Here is a 16,957-nt window from a genome sequence, read left to right on the forward strand (position 1 = left end):
GAATGTGATATACACTCAAATGTATTTGATTTAATACTTAATAATTCAATAACTTAATGGATTCAGACTTCAGATTTCAATTTAATCAAACGCACCCTAACTAAATGATCCTGAAATTTGATATCGCTCATCGCTCTATTGTTCTTGTTCTGAAATCTCTCATGAATTAAAAAGTTAATATTAATCAATAATCATGATAAATATATTAACTTAATCATCATCATCATCATCATGAGGTCTTGATTTACCATCAAAATCTTTCCTTTCTCGATATTCCGTGTAAGTCTTAGAGTAAAGTATCCCTGGACAAAAATGATTTGTTTTATATAAAGCTTAGAGTCTCTCTTCAACTTGTTTATCACAAAGAAAATAATTGACATCTACCGTCAAAGATTTATATGCTTTTTGCGTCAAATTGTGTTTAGCATGGATTGGCAGATTTCTGGAAACGCGTGAGTCCATGTTGCAATGGGTACTAAGTAAATATTAAACTCGGGTGTACAAAAAAGTATAAAAATTCTAATAAATTTTAACGTGTTATCCAATGAAATCACACAACACGTTCCCTCAATCTGGCCTTCATCCAATGGAGATCCATAATAATTAGACACCTAACAGTTTTTCAATTAAATTCGATCATGATTGAGTCAGATTAATACCAACCTATTCCGTTCTAGGTAAGATGGTATAACTGCAAATGTGTTTTGGTTCTACTGTTTAGTTTAAAAACTTTGACTCTTGTGCTGCTGTAGTACTATACTTTTAGAAGGAACGGAACCACAGTTGAGTTAGCCCAAGCGTGAGCTTACGCATTTTCTATTTGGTTGAAAAATAAGAGAGAGAGAGAGAGAGAGACTCTGACTTTGACGTCGACTCTGAGTAAACCAGTTGTAGTGTGCCAAAAAAAAGCTTGAAAACATACGGTATATTCTTTCCTTCTTCTCCAACAGCCAGCAGCCGTGGCTGGTAACTAGTGGAGGAAAAACTACCGTCCGCATTGGAAAAGTTTCTGCCTGCGATGAAAGCAGTTTATTGCCACTTGATCAGTTTCTTGTTGATTCAAGAAATACTGTTGCTGCTTCAACTCCGGTATGTAGCTAATGGCATGGAAGCAAGACGAGCGCCCTTCTCTCCCTTGGCTTATGCTTCGTATGGCCGTCTGTCTCATGGCGGATTAAAGGTGGATCAGGAAGAACCAGTTAGGATATTGAGAGTTCTTCCCAGACCGCCACCTCCAAAGCTCAATGTCCCTTCTCACTGGGGCGTCGCACCAAGCAGTCTTTCTCCACCACCGCCAACACCGTCATTGCAACCAGCTGCAGCGCCAGGCCCACCACCACCGTCGTGAATTCGTCATACCATAACGTTTGGCCCGCTTGGCAAATTCATCAGATCATGTTTGTGTCCATGTCTTAGCTGGAATCCAAATTTAATCACCTTGTATTAAATGATCCTCTCGTTTTATATATATATATATTTTAATGAGCTTCTAATTTGTGTTATTGCTCTTTCCGTTTCTGTGGATTTTGGACTTTCCCTCATCAATGTCCACATGTTATTCCTCATAGAAAAAATTTGGGCCAAGAATCAGGATCTGTGTGCTGTTACATCATTTCTGACTAGCTAAACAAAAATAAGCGGAATGGTAATGGCAGTTAGTATAACATACAAAGGACATATATATATATACGTGCAAATTTATGCGATAGAGTAACACAGTAACACGACACACCAGTTGACGATTGTTGGTTAGCTCCACTTGCCCGGAGTAGTTGTTCAAATATTTATTAATAATCCACTTGCCCCGCGTAGCTCTCATCTCAGCTTTCATGTACGCAGGCTCTACCAAATTTTCCGTCCCTGTTCTTAAATACCACTCTTCTCTTACCAAAAAGAATTCGAATGCATGCATGTGGGCGCCATATCATTTATTGATCACGAATAACTTGACACAGTGTCAAATAGTAGTAGTAACTAATTGACATCACGTCCTTCTACTTGGCTTGCGGATGCAGCACTAAATTTCTTGCATATAAACTTGATTAAAATTGGAAGGGAGGGTTGAGATCAAGCGTCAAATGGTAACAATTGCTCTACTCGTGAAAGAGAAAATGAATGCAGATGAGTACTAGATCTCGTAAATTCAGTCCAACCTCCATCATTTAGGCATTTACTGCTACATACAGAATAGTAGTTTCTTTTTTGTCCCCTGACCATCTGCACTCGAGCATGCATTTATCCACAGGGCGACCAGTCCAATGCGGTTCCGAATTCCCAATCTTTTCTCCTAGCTAAAATGGTGAACCCTGTCTGGCTCTGAACCGCAAGCTCGCATTGCAAATGAGACGGAAAACTTGTATCCAAAAGGTTCGAGCTATGAAAGCAATTTATTCGTCCTTGCTTGTTTTGCTGTTGATCCCTTGTCTGATGTTGCTTCAACAACTTGGGCATAAGGCCTCTTTTGCCATGGCAACAAGACACCAAGCCTTATCAGCTTTGACTTCTCCTACGGGTGCAGCAGCTTCTTCCCATCGTGCCCATCTGTCCTACGAATTGCAGGCAGTGCCAAAGAGGATAATGAGAGGGCTTCACAGGCCCCGGACCCGGCCCCCACCTCCAAATATCAATCACCCTACTCATTTTCGCCGTTCCATGCCATATCCACCTCTAGAACCACCACCACCATCATTTGCACCACCGCCACCACCTCCAGGTCCAGGCTGTCCAGCTACGGGATGATGAATAATGTGTGGGATGCTTGTATAATTGTGTCTGGTAAGAAATGTACATGCGTGTTTGAACTTTGAAAAGATGTACTACTACTATCAGAGATTTTAAATTTTAGACTACCTATTCAGATTCTTTGTCATCTTCTAGTATTTCCATTGTCGTGAATTTTCCTTTTATTCTGGGAAGGATTTTCAAATTCATAAATATTCAAATCTGTTGTCGCCTGTAAGTTGTGTCCACTCATCGACCGCCGTTAGTCAACCGTGATTTACCACCATTAGGTTCACTTTCATAAGATCTTTCTATTTCCAGCCAATTCATGCTGGGATATTAATCAGTAGTAGGAGTAAAATTTTGCTTTTAACCTTGACTTTTACATAGGTGGAGGGAGATTTTATCTTAGGAGGGGTGGAAGGCCATTTTACCCTTTTCAGACACCCAAAGAAAAATGGTACTTTAATGGAAAAATGGTACATTAGGTTCACTTTCATATTGATCATATATATAATTGTGTTTGGATTGCATTTTCCGTGATTTTTTATGGAAAAATTACTATAGCGATTTGATGTATGTGAGGGAAAAAGGTAATAGGAAAATGTGATCACGGAAAACGACGTAATTTTTCGACGGAAACCGGCAATCCAAACAAGGCAGCACCCACTTTCTTTATTATTCCGTAATTTTGATGAAATGTGAGAAACTGATCCGATCCCACGAGAGAGTACGTGAGATTTAGTTCTTCAATTTTACATGAAAAGTTAAAAATAGAGAATTAACTAAGTTCTCGTGCACTCTCTACTGTTAGTCTGACTGGTTTCATAGTCTGATAGTTATAAGCAGGTCTCGTGATTAATTTTTATATACAGCTTCATTATATATCTCTGGCATAAGATTTTACACAATTTTAAAAAATTAGTCTGATAAAAAGGCGGAGATGCCTTGAGTGAAAAAAAAAAAACTAAGCTCACATACTGTGAACATTCTTTAGCCTTTTACGTGTCACATTGTTGAGACTTGAAACGAGAATAGATTTGAGATTCATATGCATATGGATTGGCTGGAGGTCCAATCCGATGTTGACCTTAGTGCCACATCTGTTCCTATCAAAATTGGCGTAGCTGAATTTGACGTCGAGGTAAAGGCTCTTAATCTCTATGTTTTCAGAACCAGACCGGATATCGCCTCGGTCAAATTCAGGGGTCAGAGGTCAGTGGATTCAATCGGATTCGATAGGGGTTGAACCGGATGACGTCATAAATAAAATTATTTAAAAATTAAAATATTATATGTAAAATACCTAATAACATGTAAATATTAATAAATGTATATTCATATATATTTGATTGTTTAAATATATTTAACAAGAAAATACAAAGAAATTAGAACAATCAAATAACAATTTATATTATTTAATGAGCATTAACAAGTTTAGAATTAAAATTATGGATTTAATTGAAAAATAATACCAAACTTTAAGAAAATATTGATAAAGTATGAAATATTTGAGGTATATTAATAATTTTTAACAATCTAGGAGTCAAAACATAATATTGAAAAATTTTGAGTTTTTCTTTAAATGTTGTTTGAACCGAAAAATCCGGTTTTTTTCGGTTAAACCCAGTCAAACCCGATTTTTGACCGAATTTTTACTTACCCGATTTTTAAGCATGATTCGGACCGAATACTTGACCGATTTTCGATTCAACCGATCGAACTGACTGGTCAGGCCGAATTTTAAAACACAGCTTAATCTTACCACCTGTCCACCACCACCAACCCACCATTAAATCAGCAGACTGTAATTTTTTTTTGTTTGCTAATAGTTCCACTGTATAAAATGCTATAGGACTCAGGATAGCTATCTAATTAGAAGTTAGAAGAACAGGTTCAAAAATGAAGATCACACTTGTGTCTTCGATAACTTTCCTTCCTTTTGATCTATGAACTGGCTATGCTACAGGGCTCCCCCGTGGCCGCGGTGTCTATAAGAGATCCACCTCCGCCGCCATCAAACCCCAAAGCCCGGTAATCCTAGTCGTCCTTTTATACCTGCTCATCACTCGCAGGCACCGCCGCCACCACATTTTTCTTAGTTACTTAGAGTTATGTGTGTGAAAATATTATTCATTTTTTTATGAATGCCTTTGTCATACTATCATTGGTGGCTTCACAATTGTACTTCACAAAATGTAAATGAATTAAACAATATTTTGTTTGGAGTTTGGACCATTAAGGTATTAACCATCCCCGCAAATGGTCCAGAACACGTACAGCATGCGAATTTAGTGTTGCACCTGTAGAAGTATGAACCCATTAATTGGTTAGTTAATTGGATGTTGACGCTGGGGAAAAAAAATAGAGTGATTCTTGGCCTTCCTACAGCCTTCTTCAAGACTCCCAACCAACCAAAAATCATAAGCTAAAATCTTGGTTGACAAGCTTGATCATGAAGTGAATCCTTGATCTTTTCCTTCTTGAAATATTGTTCAACTTGCTGTTTTCGGACAGGTTCAAGATGAAGACAGCTGATACTAGTATGTCTCATGATCATGTACGACGTGGCAGGCTTAGACAGTGGATACACAGGCATTGCTTCTGCAATTGCCGGGGCAATATTACCTCCTCAAGTAGGTGTTTCGGCTATGCCTAGTAGAGCTCCATCACCACCCCCCAAGAGCCGTGATCCTACTCATCCTTTCATATCTTCTAATTGCCCACCACCGGTACTACCACCTTGCTAGTTGCCAGAGCTTTGAGCTATCTATCTTGAAATCTCAACCTTCACATCTGCCATATCAAATTCTCGACCTTTCAGTTTCACTACCTAATTACCATTTGTCGTCTTCTTCTACATGTCAAAGTCTGAGCAGTTGTAACATTACCATTATCTCTACTTTTTTTTTTCTAACATTTTCTTACGAAAGTAAGAAGTCGTTAACTAAGCGGAGTCCTTGAACAATCTTCAAAAGCCGGCAACTCTTGAAGACGTCCAAGGCACTTAACTACCCAACCCATTACCCCCCAGTACCGATGTGGGATAGAAACCCCGACAAGGGCAAGCCCAGTAGGGCAGCATTGAACACTAAAGAGCACCCTTACCAACCCCAGAAGACGCCCCATAAAGAGTTTCTTTCTAACATTTTCTTACGAAAGTAAGAAGTCGTTAACTAAGCGGAGTCCTTGTCATTATCTCTATTTAGTACTTGCATTATGTGTTGAATGCGTCAGAGTTTCCTAGCGGCTTCCCACCTACCATGTCAGACGAATTAGAATAGTATTTATCAATGCTAACCGCTTTACTGGTCTGGCAACCAACCGACATATGATACGAGGCAACGCTTTCTTCTTCGGACTCACAGAACTAGGATTGATATCCTTTTCCTGATCATTAGTAGCTTTTTCGCTTCAATATTCAAGGGTGTGTTTTCTCCACCCATGAGAAAAGTTCATCATTATTTGCTTAGCTTGCTTTTGATCCATGAAATCCTGCTGATTCAACAGGGATGTGTGAACAAAGCCTATGTCGCCTTGGCAGCAGCGAGAGTTTTAGAAGAACCCTTCTCAGCTTTGGCTTTTGATGCACCGCCTTCTTTTTCCCACGATGCTCTGTCTCACTATGATTTCAGGGCAGCACTGCGAGGGCGAACTAGGAGACCTAGGCTTTCTCCACCATCTCCAGTTATCAATACCCCTATTCATTTCAAGAGTCCACCACCTCCATCTCATCCACCGCCGTCGCCGCCACTAGCACCGGCACCGCCGCCACCATGTTAAATTGTTTATGTATGTTTGGAACAGTCAGAAATATATATTTATGTATCCAGAAGTGCACCCATGTATTGCTTCAAACAAAATCATCGGGCTCTTATTAGTGCTTTGATCTCCCCGTGTCTTTCTTAATTTCCAATAAAAAGTGAAACACTGGCTCCTAGTGTTAATAATTATCACTTCAATCTGTGTATCGTTGCAGTATTTACATTAGTTAATTGTATGATATTCCTTTTTTCAAGTTTTGTGGTGGATTCTGCCCTTTCATTTCTGAGGAAAAATTGCGTGACATATTCCTGTTTATGTATTTTATTTTTTTATTCCCTTTTCCTCCTCATTGAAGTGATTTTTGTTTTATTTTTCCCTTAGACTAATGGACTAGGCCTTGTTACTAGTATTCTAAAGGGATTTCGTCAAATAATTGAAAAAAGGCTTATTGATGAAAAGTCAAAAACTCAAAAGCATACATTAACATTTAATTACATTTAAGATTTTGATAGTAATCTCGCAAATGGGCTGATATGGGGACATTGGGTCTTTTTTTCGTTCATGGTGTGGGTGGACCGAGGGGATGCAAAGTGATGTACCATCTCCACAGTATTCAACTTCCATTTTGATACCCTATTTGATCAAATGAGCACATCTAAAACTTTAACACATGCCAGTGTCCACTAGAACACCGGAAAATGAAATTAAAAGATTTTGTAACTTGAAAATGTAGTAATAACTCGGCATGAACAAACCCAATACCTCGTCGACCAAAGAATTAATGGGAGCCAAAAAAAAAAAAAGGATATTGACAATTAGATGCTATACCACCCATAAAAGCCGGCAATAACTATAATTTAGTTCCATTGGTTATATATCTATGCAAATTGATAAAAAGATGACCTGCGAAATATCTTGAGTGGATCTTCCTCCCACCTGGAAACAATTTGGGTCCATCTGATTCTTTTTTTTTCTTTTTTTCTGACACAGGGGTATTCGGGCCTTTGGCCGACTAGTCCCCGCGATCCGAGAGGAGAGGCCCATTCCCTTCGAACGCGTTACTTCCGGGACTCGAATCGTGGTCGCCATATCCTAAAGAGAAGCAACGAAACCACTCGAGCTACCTTGGGTTGGGCGGGTCCATCTGATTCCACCCCCCTTCCCACATTTTCTTACTTTCTAACCTATGTGGATCTTTAGATTGGAACTATACGTGATTTTTAGCATACAATTCAATTTTAGATAATATTTGAATTCAAAGAAGCAAGCGTTTACTGTTACAGGTAGGTATATATCCTTGCACTTTACCTCTTATGCTCACTAATTTAGTCCTGCACCTGCTAAAACTTTTTACTTGTGCAACGATTCTTAATATACATTAATTGTCATCTGATAAAAGAAGGGGTGGGGAGAATCATAGATGAAAGTGCCTTAACTAGCATGCCAGATGCTATAGCCAACCCATTGCCGGTGACGCTCAAGTCTCAAGTCTTAACTGTTAAACCACAATGTATTTTCTCATACAGCCAATGCGGGATGCTCTGTCAAGTGTCAATAGTTTCCCTAGTCCATCGATGGAAGGAAAGCGTACAATCGCTCCATTGAATATTCATGAAGGAAGACACGATTCAACGAAGCCCTCCAATATTGGTTTTTAGTCTTGCATTCATAGCTCTCCAATTTTGTTTCAGAGTGAACATCGAGTCTAATGGATCAACTAGAAGGAACAAATTAAGATGCAGCAGAAGCAAGAATTCTTAAATCAAAACTTTCAAAAATAGAAGCGGTCATGTTTCAACCCTGCAAAATAAATTAGAATAGAAAGGGCTAAAAGGAACCATCAATCTTAAGTATTTGAAGTAAACTGCAATCTGGAGAGTCTTTTAAAAGTACTTCTTTTAATGAAACGTTAAGTCTTTTTTTTTTTTTCCTTTTTTTTAAGAGAAGAGTAAATTTGAAAGAGTCTTTTGATGCGCAATTTTCCTTTGCAACGACGTTGAATTTTACTGGCTTAACATATTGATATTCAAACTTAGAAATTTATGTGTAGGGGAGGCATTTATCAGTTAACTATGTAGGATGCCACTCAGATTGTGCCTAGGAGTTGTGAATTTTCGTTATTTTAATAGCAGGGGAGAGGTTGGATTTAAGAAATTAGGAGGGGATAGAAATTGTGATCTAAGTTAAGATTTTACTTTTTTGATCTCATCTCAATTTCAAGAAGTTATTGTCTTCTTTTTTGTAAAAGAAAATATCCTTTTGAGGAAAAGTACACATGAACAAGGAACTTTGGGTTATAATTACGTCCTCATCTCTTCAATTGCTCCAAGGAGAGCAAGGTTTATGTAGGCTGAAGAATAATTTCCACATTTTATACAAATTGATCAAGAATCATCCTACCATCATTTTATTAATTGTGATCAACCTCATGTTAGAACACTCCTTTTGACAGATTCTTCACTGCTTTAAATGAGGTCATATGTGTGGATCACTTCCCATTTGACCAATGAAAACTAAACAGACCATCCATTGCAAAATGCTGACTTCGCATGGCAATCTAAATAGAAGTTTGAACAAGAAGTTTGAACAAGCAATCTAAAAATGAAGCTCACATTTGTGTCTTTGATCACGTTCCTTTTTTATTTTTTGATATATGAACAGGGTATGCTAGATGGTTACTACTTGGGCAGGGACTCCCCTGCCTTGGAAATGCTCCCCCGATGTATTTCGGTGGCTGCGGTGTCTATAAGAGATCCTCTGCTGCTGCCGCCGCCGCCAACCCCAAAGCCCCGTAATCCTAGTCATCCTTTTATATCTGCTAAACATTTTTATGCATGCATTTGTCATCCTATCACTGGTGGCTTCAATTGTTCTTTACACGTTTGGTTTTCTCACAATCACAGGTCAATTTGAGGTGGTTACCTATGTATGAAGTTTATCACAAACGTACTCACCTAGTACAGTAACATCCTAGTTAGGTGATTTGTGGAATATTCATCATCCTCTCCCTTTGGGTCGAAGCTCGGTGAGTAGGTAGAAGAGTGAGAACTAGACGACGGGGAGGTCACTTCTTGCTTTGGAATATCATTATCATTTTCGTGGCTGCTTGTAATCCAAATTAAGTCAATTTGAATGGTTAGAATTTAAAACAGAAATAGATAGCTTGCGTTATTGAAGACTTTATTGAAGAAAATTGCTCCTCGCTATGGGAAGAAACATGTACCCTAAAATTTCATAGGATACTGGGAGACAGTTTTCAAGATTACAGAGCGTGATTATCATGTCTAATTAGCACTTCGTCCCATTTCATTCCCAATCAATTGTTGGAGAGCAATAGCACAAAGGCAAGCACAGAGTTCATCTCTTCCATGTACTACTATGTTTTTAACAGCTGGACTGGCTAAACTTCAGATTGCTCATGACAATATCACAATAAATGGAACTTACAAAAATTTTTATGCTGTTTCCAGAATGACAAAAAGGTCGGATGTAATTTACAAAATTTTCAGCAACATGCATAATGTGAATTGAATTAAACAACATTTTGGGTTGAAGTTTGGACCATTAAGGTGTTTAACTATCCCAGCGTATCGTCGAAAACACGTATAGCATGCAAATTTAATGCTGCACCAATAGAAGTATGGTCTCATTAATTGGATATTGACGCTGGTACACATCTTTGAAAAACATTAGCGATTTTTGGCCTTCCTGGAGCCTTCTTCGCGACTTTAACCAACCAAATATCAACGGCCAATAGGCAAAAGCTTGGTTGACGAGCTTCAGTTCAAGATGAAGACAGCACTGGTGCATCTGACACTAGTATGTCTGATGATCATATATATACGAACCGAACTGGCAGGGTTAGATAATGGATACATAGGCGGTGCTTCTTCTCCAATTGCAAGGGCAATATTCAAAGACTCAGACGAGTCCGTGAGTCGTCACGGTCTCAGGTTTTCCCGATACGATATCGGAACGATACGATTTCGAGATACTTGACTCACCGAGACATCACCGTGAAGGGTTGAAACGGTCAAATCACATCGAATCACTCCGAATCATCTCGAGTCAATTCGAATTTTTATTATTTTTACTAATTTTTTAATTATTTTTGTTTATCATATTTTTTTACAATTTTTAGAATATTAAATATTTCAAACACTCACGTTTACCCGAAATTGCGACCCATATGCCGAGACTGATGTGCAACGATTCGAGCAGCGACAGCAACCGAGACTGCGACTTTGAACCATGGTCATCACCGGAATATGTTGAATGCGTAAAATTACCATCATCTCTACTTACTTATGTTGAATGCGTCAGAGGTTCCTAGCTGCTTCCCACCTACTATGTTAGACGAATTAGAATATTTATCAATCTAACCGCTTACTGGTTTGGGAACCAACCGACATATTATATGAGGCAACACTTTCTTCTTCTCAAACTCATAGAACTACGATCGATGTCCTTTTCCCGGTGATTATTTACTGGCCTTTCCAATTCAATACTCAAAAGTTTGTTTTCTCCATCCATGAAGAAAGTTTATCATTTTCTGCTTAGCTTGCTTTTGATCCATGAAATCTTGTGGATTCAACAGGGATGCGTGAACAAAGCCTACGTCGCCTTGGCAGCAGCAAGAGTTTTAGAAGAATCCTTCTCAGGGTTTCATGCACCAGCTTCTACTTCTTTTTCCGATGATCCTCTGTCTCCCTATGATTTCAGGGCAGCACTGCGAACCAGGAGACCTGGGCTTTCGCCACAACCTCCGGTGATCAATAACTCTCCTCATTTTTTCAAGAGTCCACCACCTCGACCACCACTGCCGCCACAAGCACCGCCACCACCACCACCACCATGTTAAATTGTTAATGCATGTTGGAACAGTCAGAAATATATATGTATCCAGTTTCTTTCTCCACCACCTGTTCAGTTGTACTACCAATTGCTTGGACTAATGTAATAGTAGTATTAGTGTAGCCATGTACTGCTTCAAATAAAACCATCAAGCTTCCATTACTGCTTTGGTCTCCCCGTGCCTTTCTTAATTTCCAATAAAAATCGAAACACTCACGTCCTCGAGTTAATTAGCATTTTAATCTTAATTATTTCCTTGCAGTATTTGTATTTGTCAGTTGATATTCCTTTTTTCAAGTTTTGTGGCTGATTTTTCCTTTTCCTTTCCCAGGAAAAATTGCACGACATTCCTCATTATGGATTTTGTTCTATATTCCTTTTTCCTCCTCATTAAAGCGACTTCTGTTTTATTTTTTCCCTTAAACTTAACAGACTAGGCCTTGCTAGTGTTGTAAAAGGATTTCGTCAAATAAAAAAAGGATTATTGATGAAAAGTCAATACTCAAAAGAGCACTTTTACATTTAATTAAGAGTACGCTTTTAGTTCCATTGGTTAAATATCCATGCAATTTGATAAAAAAGATGACCTGTATAATATCTTGAGTGGAATTGTTCTCCCACCTGAAAACTTGACCCAGTACCTGCACTTCTTGGCCAATTTAGGTCCATCCAATTCCACCCCATTTTCTTTCTAACCTATTTGGATCTTTAGATTGGAACTGTGTGTGATGTTTCGAACACAATCCATTTTTAGGTAATATCCGAATTCAAAGAAGCAAGCGCAGCTTTATCATATATTGGTTTTAGGTTTCTTGTTATACAGTTACTGTCACAGGTATCATTGCACTTTACCTCTAATGCTCATTGATTTAATCCTGCTAAAACAATGGGTATGGAATTGGGAAATCCTTGCACATACAAAGTTTCAGCAGGGGAAGGGTTGAATTCAAAAAACTGAGTGGGAATTGGAATTGTAATCTAAGTTAAGATATTACTTTTTGATCTCGCCTCAATGATAAAAATTTTCAACTGGGGAAGGGTAGTTTTCTTGACATCTGAAAACAACCGGTATGGAGAACTGTTAAACCACAATGTAGTATTTTCTCATGCCGCCAATGCGGGATGTTCTGTCAAGGATCAATAGTTTCCCTAGTCCATCGATGAAAGGAAAGCGTACAATCGCTCCATTGAATATTCATGAAGGAAGACACGATTCAACGAAGCCCTCCAATGGTTCGAGTCTTGCATTCATAGCTCTCCAATTTTGTTTCAGAGTGAACATCGAGTCTAATGGATCAACTAGAAGGAACAAATTAAGATGCAGCAGAAGCAAGAATTCTTAAATCAAAACTTTCAAAAATAGAAGCGGTCATGTTTCAACCCTGCAAAATAAATTAGAATAGAAAGGGCTAAAAGGAACCATCAGTCTTAAGTATTTGAAGTAAACTGCAATCTGGAGAGTCTTTTAAAAGTACTTCTTTTAATGAAACGTTAAGTCTTTTTTTTTTTTTTCCTTTTTTTTAAGAGAAGAGTAAATTTGAAAGAGTCTTTTGATGCGCAATTTTCCTTTGCAACGACGTTGAATTTTACTGGCTTAACATATTGATATTCAAACTTAGAAATTTATGTGTAGGGGAGGCATTTATCAGTTAACTATGTAGGATACCACTCAGATTGTGCCTAGGAGTTGTGAATTGCCGTTATTTTAATAGCAGGGGAGAGGTTGGATTTAAGAAATTAGGAGGGGATAGAAATTGTGATCTAAGTTAAGATTTTACTTTTTTGATCTCATCTCAATTTCAAGAAGTTATTTTCTTTTTTGTAAAAGAAAATATCCTTTTGAGGAAAAGTACACATGAACAAGGAACTTTGGGTTATAATTACGTCCTCATCTCTTCAATTGCTCCAAGGAGAGCAAGGTTTACGTAGGCTGAACAATAATTATACAAATTGATCAAGAATCATCCTACCATCATTTTATTAATTGTGATCAACCTCATGTTGGAGTTGGCTTTGGAACACTCCTTTTGACAGATTCTTTACTGGAGGTCATATGTGTGGATCACTTCCCATTTTACCAATGAAAACTAAACAGACCATCCATTGCCTGTAAATATTAATAATTAAGAACCCGACCCTGCCGAATACTGCCTCAAACTAATGGAGAATGAGACATGGCCAAAATTTTCAGTCAAAGGAACTCATGACATCTGGCCAAAGAGTCGTTTGCCAATTATGCAATTACTGTTGTTCAAGGCAAAACGTAGAATATATAACTCCCGAAAGATTATTAACAGCATTAGTTGGAAAATTCCATTCCTGTTGCTCAGGGTCTTAGTCGTTTCATTAATCAATAGATTATTACTGGAAGTTTGGCGCTTGAATGTGGCTGCAAAATGTAATTTATGCTTGTATTATCTGACCGAAAAAAGATGACTTTGTTAAGGACGAAGAACTGATTCTTCAAAATCACAGGGTCTTTAAATAACTTTCTCAAGATAAATGAATGAGACCGCAAAATTTAGCAATTGAAAATTTTGAGATGGATACCGCTATCATGCCTATATATACTCCACCTTTTAACTCAAGCTCCGCAACCAAGTTAATCACCTCTAACCCCTATTTAACTCGGTACATTCTTCCTCTTGCATAACAGTAGTAATTGCTCATTCAATCGAGCGAACTTACTGTTCACTTTCTAAACCATCGTCAAACATGGGATTCATGCAGATTCTCATTCTGCTTTTTGTAATCAGTTTTCTTTCGATAGCTGCTAAAGGATTGCATGATCAGGAAAGCACCGTACAGACTTACATCGTGCATGTTGAGTTGCCTACAGATACTCCGCTTTCCAGTGCAAGTGCAAGCCCAAATAATGATGATTTAGAAAATTGGTACAAATCTTTCCTGCCGACAACCACTATCTCAAGCTCATCAAATGAAGCACCACGGATGCTTTATTCCTATCACAATGTTTTCAAAGGATTTGCAGCTAAATTATCAGCTGAAGATGTGAAAGAAATGGAAAAGAAGCCTGGATTCTTATCAGCTAGTCCCCAGGAGATGCTATCTCTACATACGACCCACACTCCTAGTTTCCTGGGGTTGCATCCGGATATGGGCTTCTGGAAGGATTCAAATTATGGAAACGGTGTGATTATTGGAGTCATGGACACCGGAATAAGGCCAGATCACCCTTCATTTAGTGATGAAGGAATGCCTCCACCACCTGCTAAATGGAAGGGAAAGTGTGAATTTAATTCCTCAGCTTGCAATAACAAATTAATTGGAGCAAGGAATTTCAACCAAGAATTTAGCGATTCCGTTTTAGATGAGGTTGGCCACGGTACTCACACAGCAAGCACAGCTGCAGGAAACTTTGTCCAAGGCGCTAATGTGTTGAGAAATGCTAATGGAACTGCTGCCGGTATCGCACCTCTAGCTCACTTGGCAATGTACAAAGTATGCATAATTGTTTGCCAAGGTGTTATATGCATAGATATTTGCCCTGAAAGTGCCATATTGGCTGCTATGGATGCGGCTATCGATGATGGGGTGGATATTCTTTCCCTGTCTATTGGAGGAAGTTCGAAACCATTTTATACAGACAGCGTCGCACTTGGTGCTTATACTGCAATGGAAAAGGGCATTTTGGTCAGCTGCTCAGCCGGAAATGGTGGTCCTTCCAATCAGTCTTTAGAAAATGAAGCCCCCTGGATACTTACGGTTGGTGCAAGCACCATCGACAGAAAAATAGTAGCTACTGCTTTGCTCGGGAACAAGGAGGAGTTTGATGGCGAATCTCTTTATAATCCTAAGCATTTTCTTTCAACTCCGTTTCCCTTGTACTATGCTGGCTGGAATGCAAGCGATATTTTATCTGCATATTGCTTCTCATCAGCTCTGAATAGCTCTAAGGTCCAGGGGAAAATTGTGGTCTGTGATCATGGTGGTGGCATATCAGGTGCTCAAAAAGGAGAACATGTCAAGGCTGCCGGTGGCGTTGGCATGATTATCATAAATGGACAGAACGAGGGTTACACCACTTTTGCCGATGCTCATGTCCTCCCGGCAACACATTTAAGTTATGCTGATGGAGTTAAGGTCCTGAGCTACATCAACTCAACAGAATTACCAATGGCTGCGATTTCATTCAAAGGAACTATTATTGGAGACGATCATGCTCCAGTGGTTGCTTCATTTTCTTCCAGAGGTCCTAGCATGGCAAGCCCTGGAATTTTGAAGCCGGATATAATTGGCCCTGGTGTAAACATTCTCGCTGCTTGGCCTCAATCCGTTGAAAACAACACAAACACCAAGTCCACATTCAACATACTCTCCGGCACCTCAATGTCTTGCCCTCACCTCAGTGGTGTAGCTGCCCTGCTCAAAAGCGCGCACCCTGATTGGTCTCCAGCTGCAATTAAGTCCGCCATCATGACCACAGCTGATCTTGTGAACCTTGCCAAGAATCCAATCGAGGATGAAAGGCTTCTTCCTGCAAACATTTTTGCGATAGGTTCAGGCCACGTGAATCCATCAAGAGCAAACAATCCAGGTCTAATCTACGACATTGTGCCAAAAGATTACGTGCCTTATTTGTGTGGTTTGAATTACACCAGAAGGGGGCTTCTTTACATTTTACAACGTAGGGTGAATTGCGCCGAAGAATCAAGCATCCCTGAAGCACAATTGAACTACCCTTCATTCTCTATCCAATTTGGATCACCTATTCAACGTTACACAAGGACGGTTACTAATGTTGGAGAGGCCAAATCAGTTTACACGGTTAAGGTTGTTCCCCCTGAAGGTGTCGAGGTTATAGTCAAACCCAAGACTCTGCGTTTCTCCGAGGTGAAACAGAAGGTGACATATGAGGTCGTATTCAGTCAATTGCCAACTGCAGCTAATAATACAGCGTCTCAGGGATCTATTACTTGGACTTCCGCAAAGGTCTCCGTCAGGAGTCCAATTGCTACAATTATAGGTGAAATGCCAATGTTCTAGATCATCCATGCATATATAAAGACGCGTAACGTAGTAGGTATCCCATGCATATTCCAATGGTTGGCGATTTCCTTTTGCTTACATTTTGATGTTTTTGTTTTGGGTGTGATTTCGATTTGAATAAACTTGTGCTTGTTTATCTTTCGGTTTTCATCAAATAAGTCCCAAATCAAAATGCAGCCGATACGAGCCACAGAAAGAACAAGAAGAACTGCACAACTCTTCTTAAACTTTCGTGAAAATTACAATTTGGGCCCCTCAAAGTTTTATCTGAAGTTGAATATTGTCCTGCCAAGTTGTTTCAGCACTAACTTACCCGTTCCATTCTTTAATTTCTAGTCAAACACTATTCCGCGAGTGTGTCAGTATTATTTGAAATAATTACTGTAACACTTTTTGTGATGTGATGTATGTGAGATAAAAAATAGTTGGGAATATAAAAAGATGAATTGGAAAATATGTTTATGATGCAAGCGAAATATTATTTGGAATAATTTAGCAATCCAAACACACAAATTTTTACGCGCTTAAATTGTGTGGACTAAATTAATTGCTCTAAGGTCTGAGGACTCAAAACAAATTCATTTGCAACACTTTCTCCTATTTTTTT

General features: G+C 38.9%; 1 protein-coding gene and 2 long non-coding RNA genes across 4 annotated transcripts; all 3 read left to right on the forward strand.

Annotated features, from left to right (window-relative positions):
• Positions 1-5,172: 5,172 nt before the first annotated feature.
• Positions 5,173-6,739, forward strand: LOC113728488 (uncharacterized). The gene is made up of 2 exons (XR_011840153.1): positions 5,173-6,148; positions 6,232-6,739. It is a non-coding gene; the product is annotated as an uncharacterized lncRNA (long non-coding RNA).
• A 4,059-nt stretch (positions 6,740-10,798) lies between these two features.
• LOC113728471 (uncharacterized) lies at positions 10,799-11,576 on the forward strand. Of its 2 annotated transcripts, none has more exons than XR_003458104.2 (2): positions 10,799-11,000; positions 11,084-11,576. It is a non-coding gene; the product is annotated as an uncharacterized lncRNA (long non-coding RNA). The 2 variants fall into 2 exon arrangements; XR_011841106.1 differs by having other exon boundaries at positions 10,799-10,962.
• A 2,479-nt stretch (positions 11,577-14,055) lies between these two features.
• LOC113728489 (subtilisin-like protease) lies at positions 14,056-16,347 on the forward strand. The gene has a single exon (XM_027252888.1). The coding sequence runs from the start codon at positions 14,056-14,058 to the stop codon at positions 16,345-16,347; it is 2,292 nt and encodes a 763-aa protein (XP_027108689.1).
• Positions 16,348-16,957: the final 610 nt, after the last annotated feature.

Source organism: Coffea arabica, chromosome 2e (assembly GCF_036785885.1).
Source record: "Coffea arabica cultivar ET-39 chromosome 2e, Coffea Arabica ET-39 HiFi, whole genome shotgun sequence".
In the NCBI taxonomy this organism is placed as follows: Eukaryota; Viridiplantae; Streptophyta; class Magnoliopsida; order Gentianales; family Rubiaceae; genus Coffea; species Coffea arabica.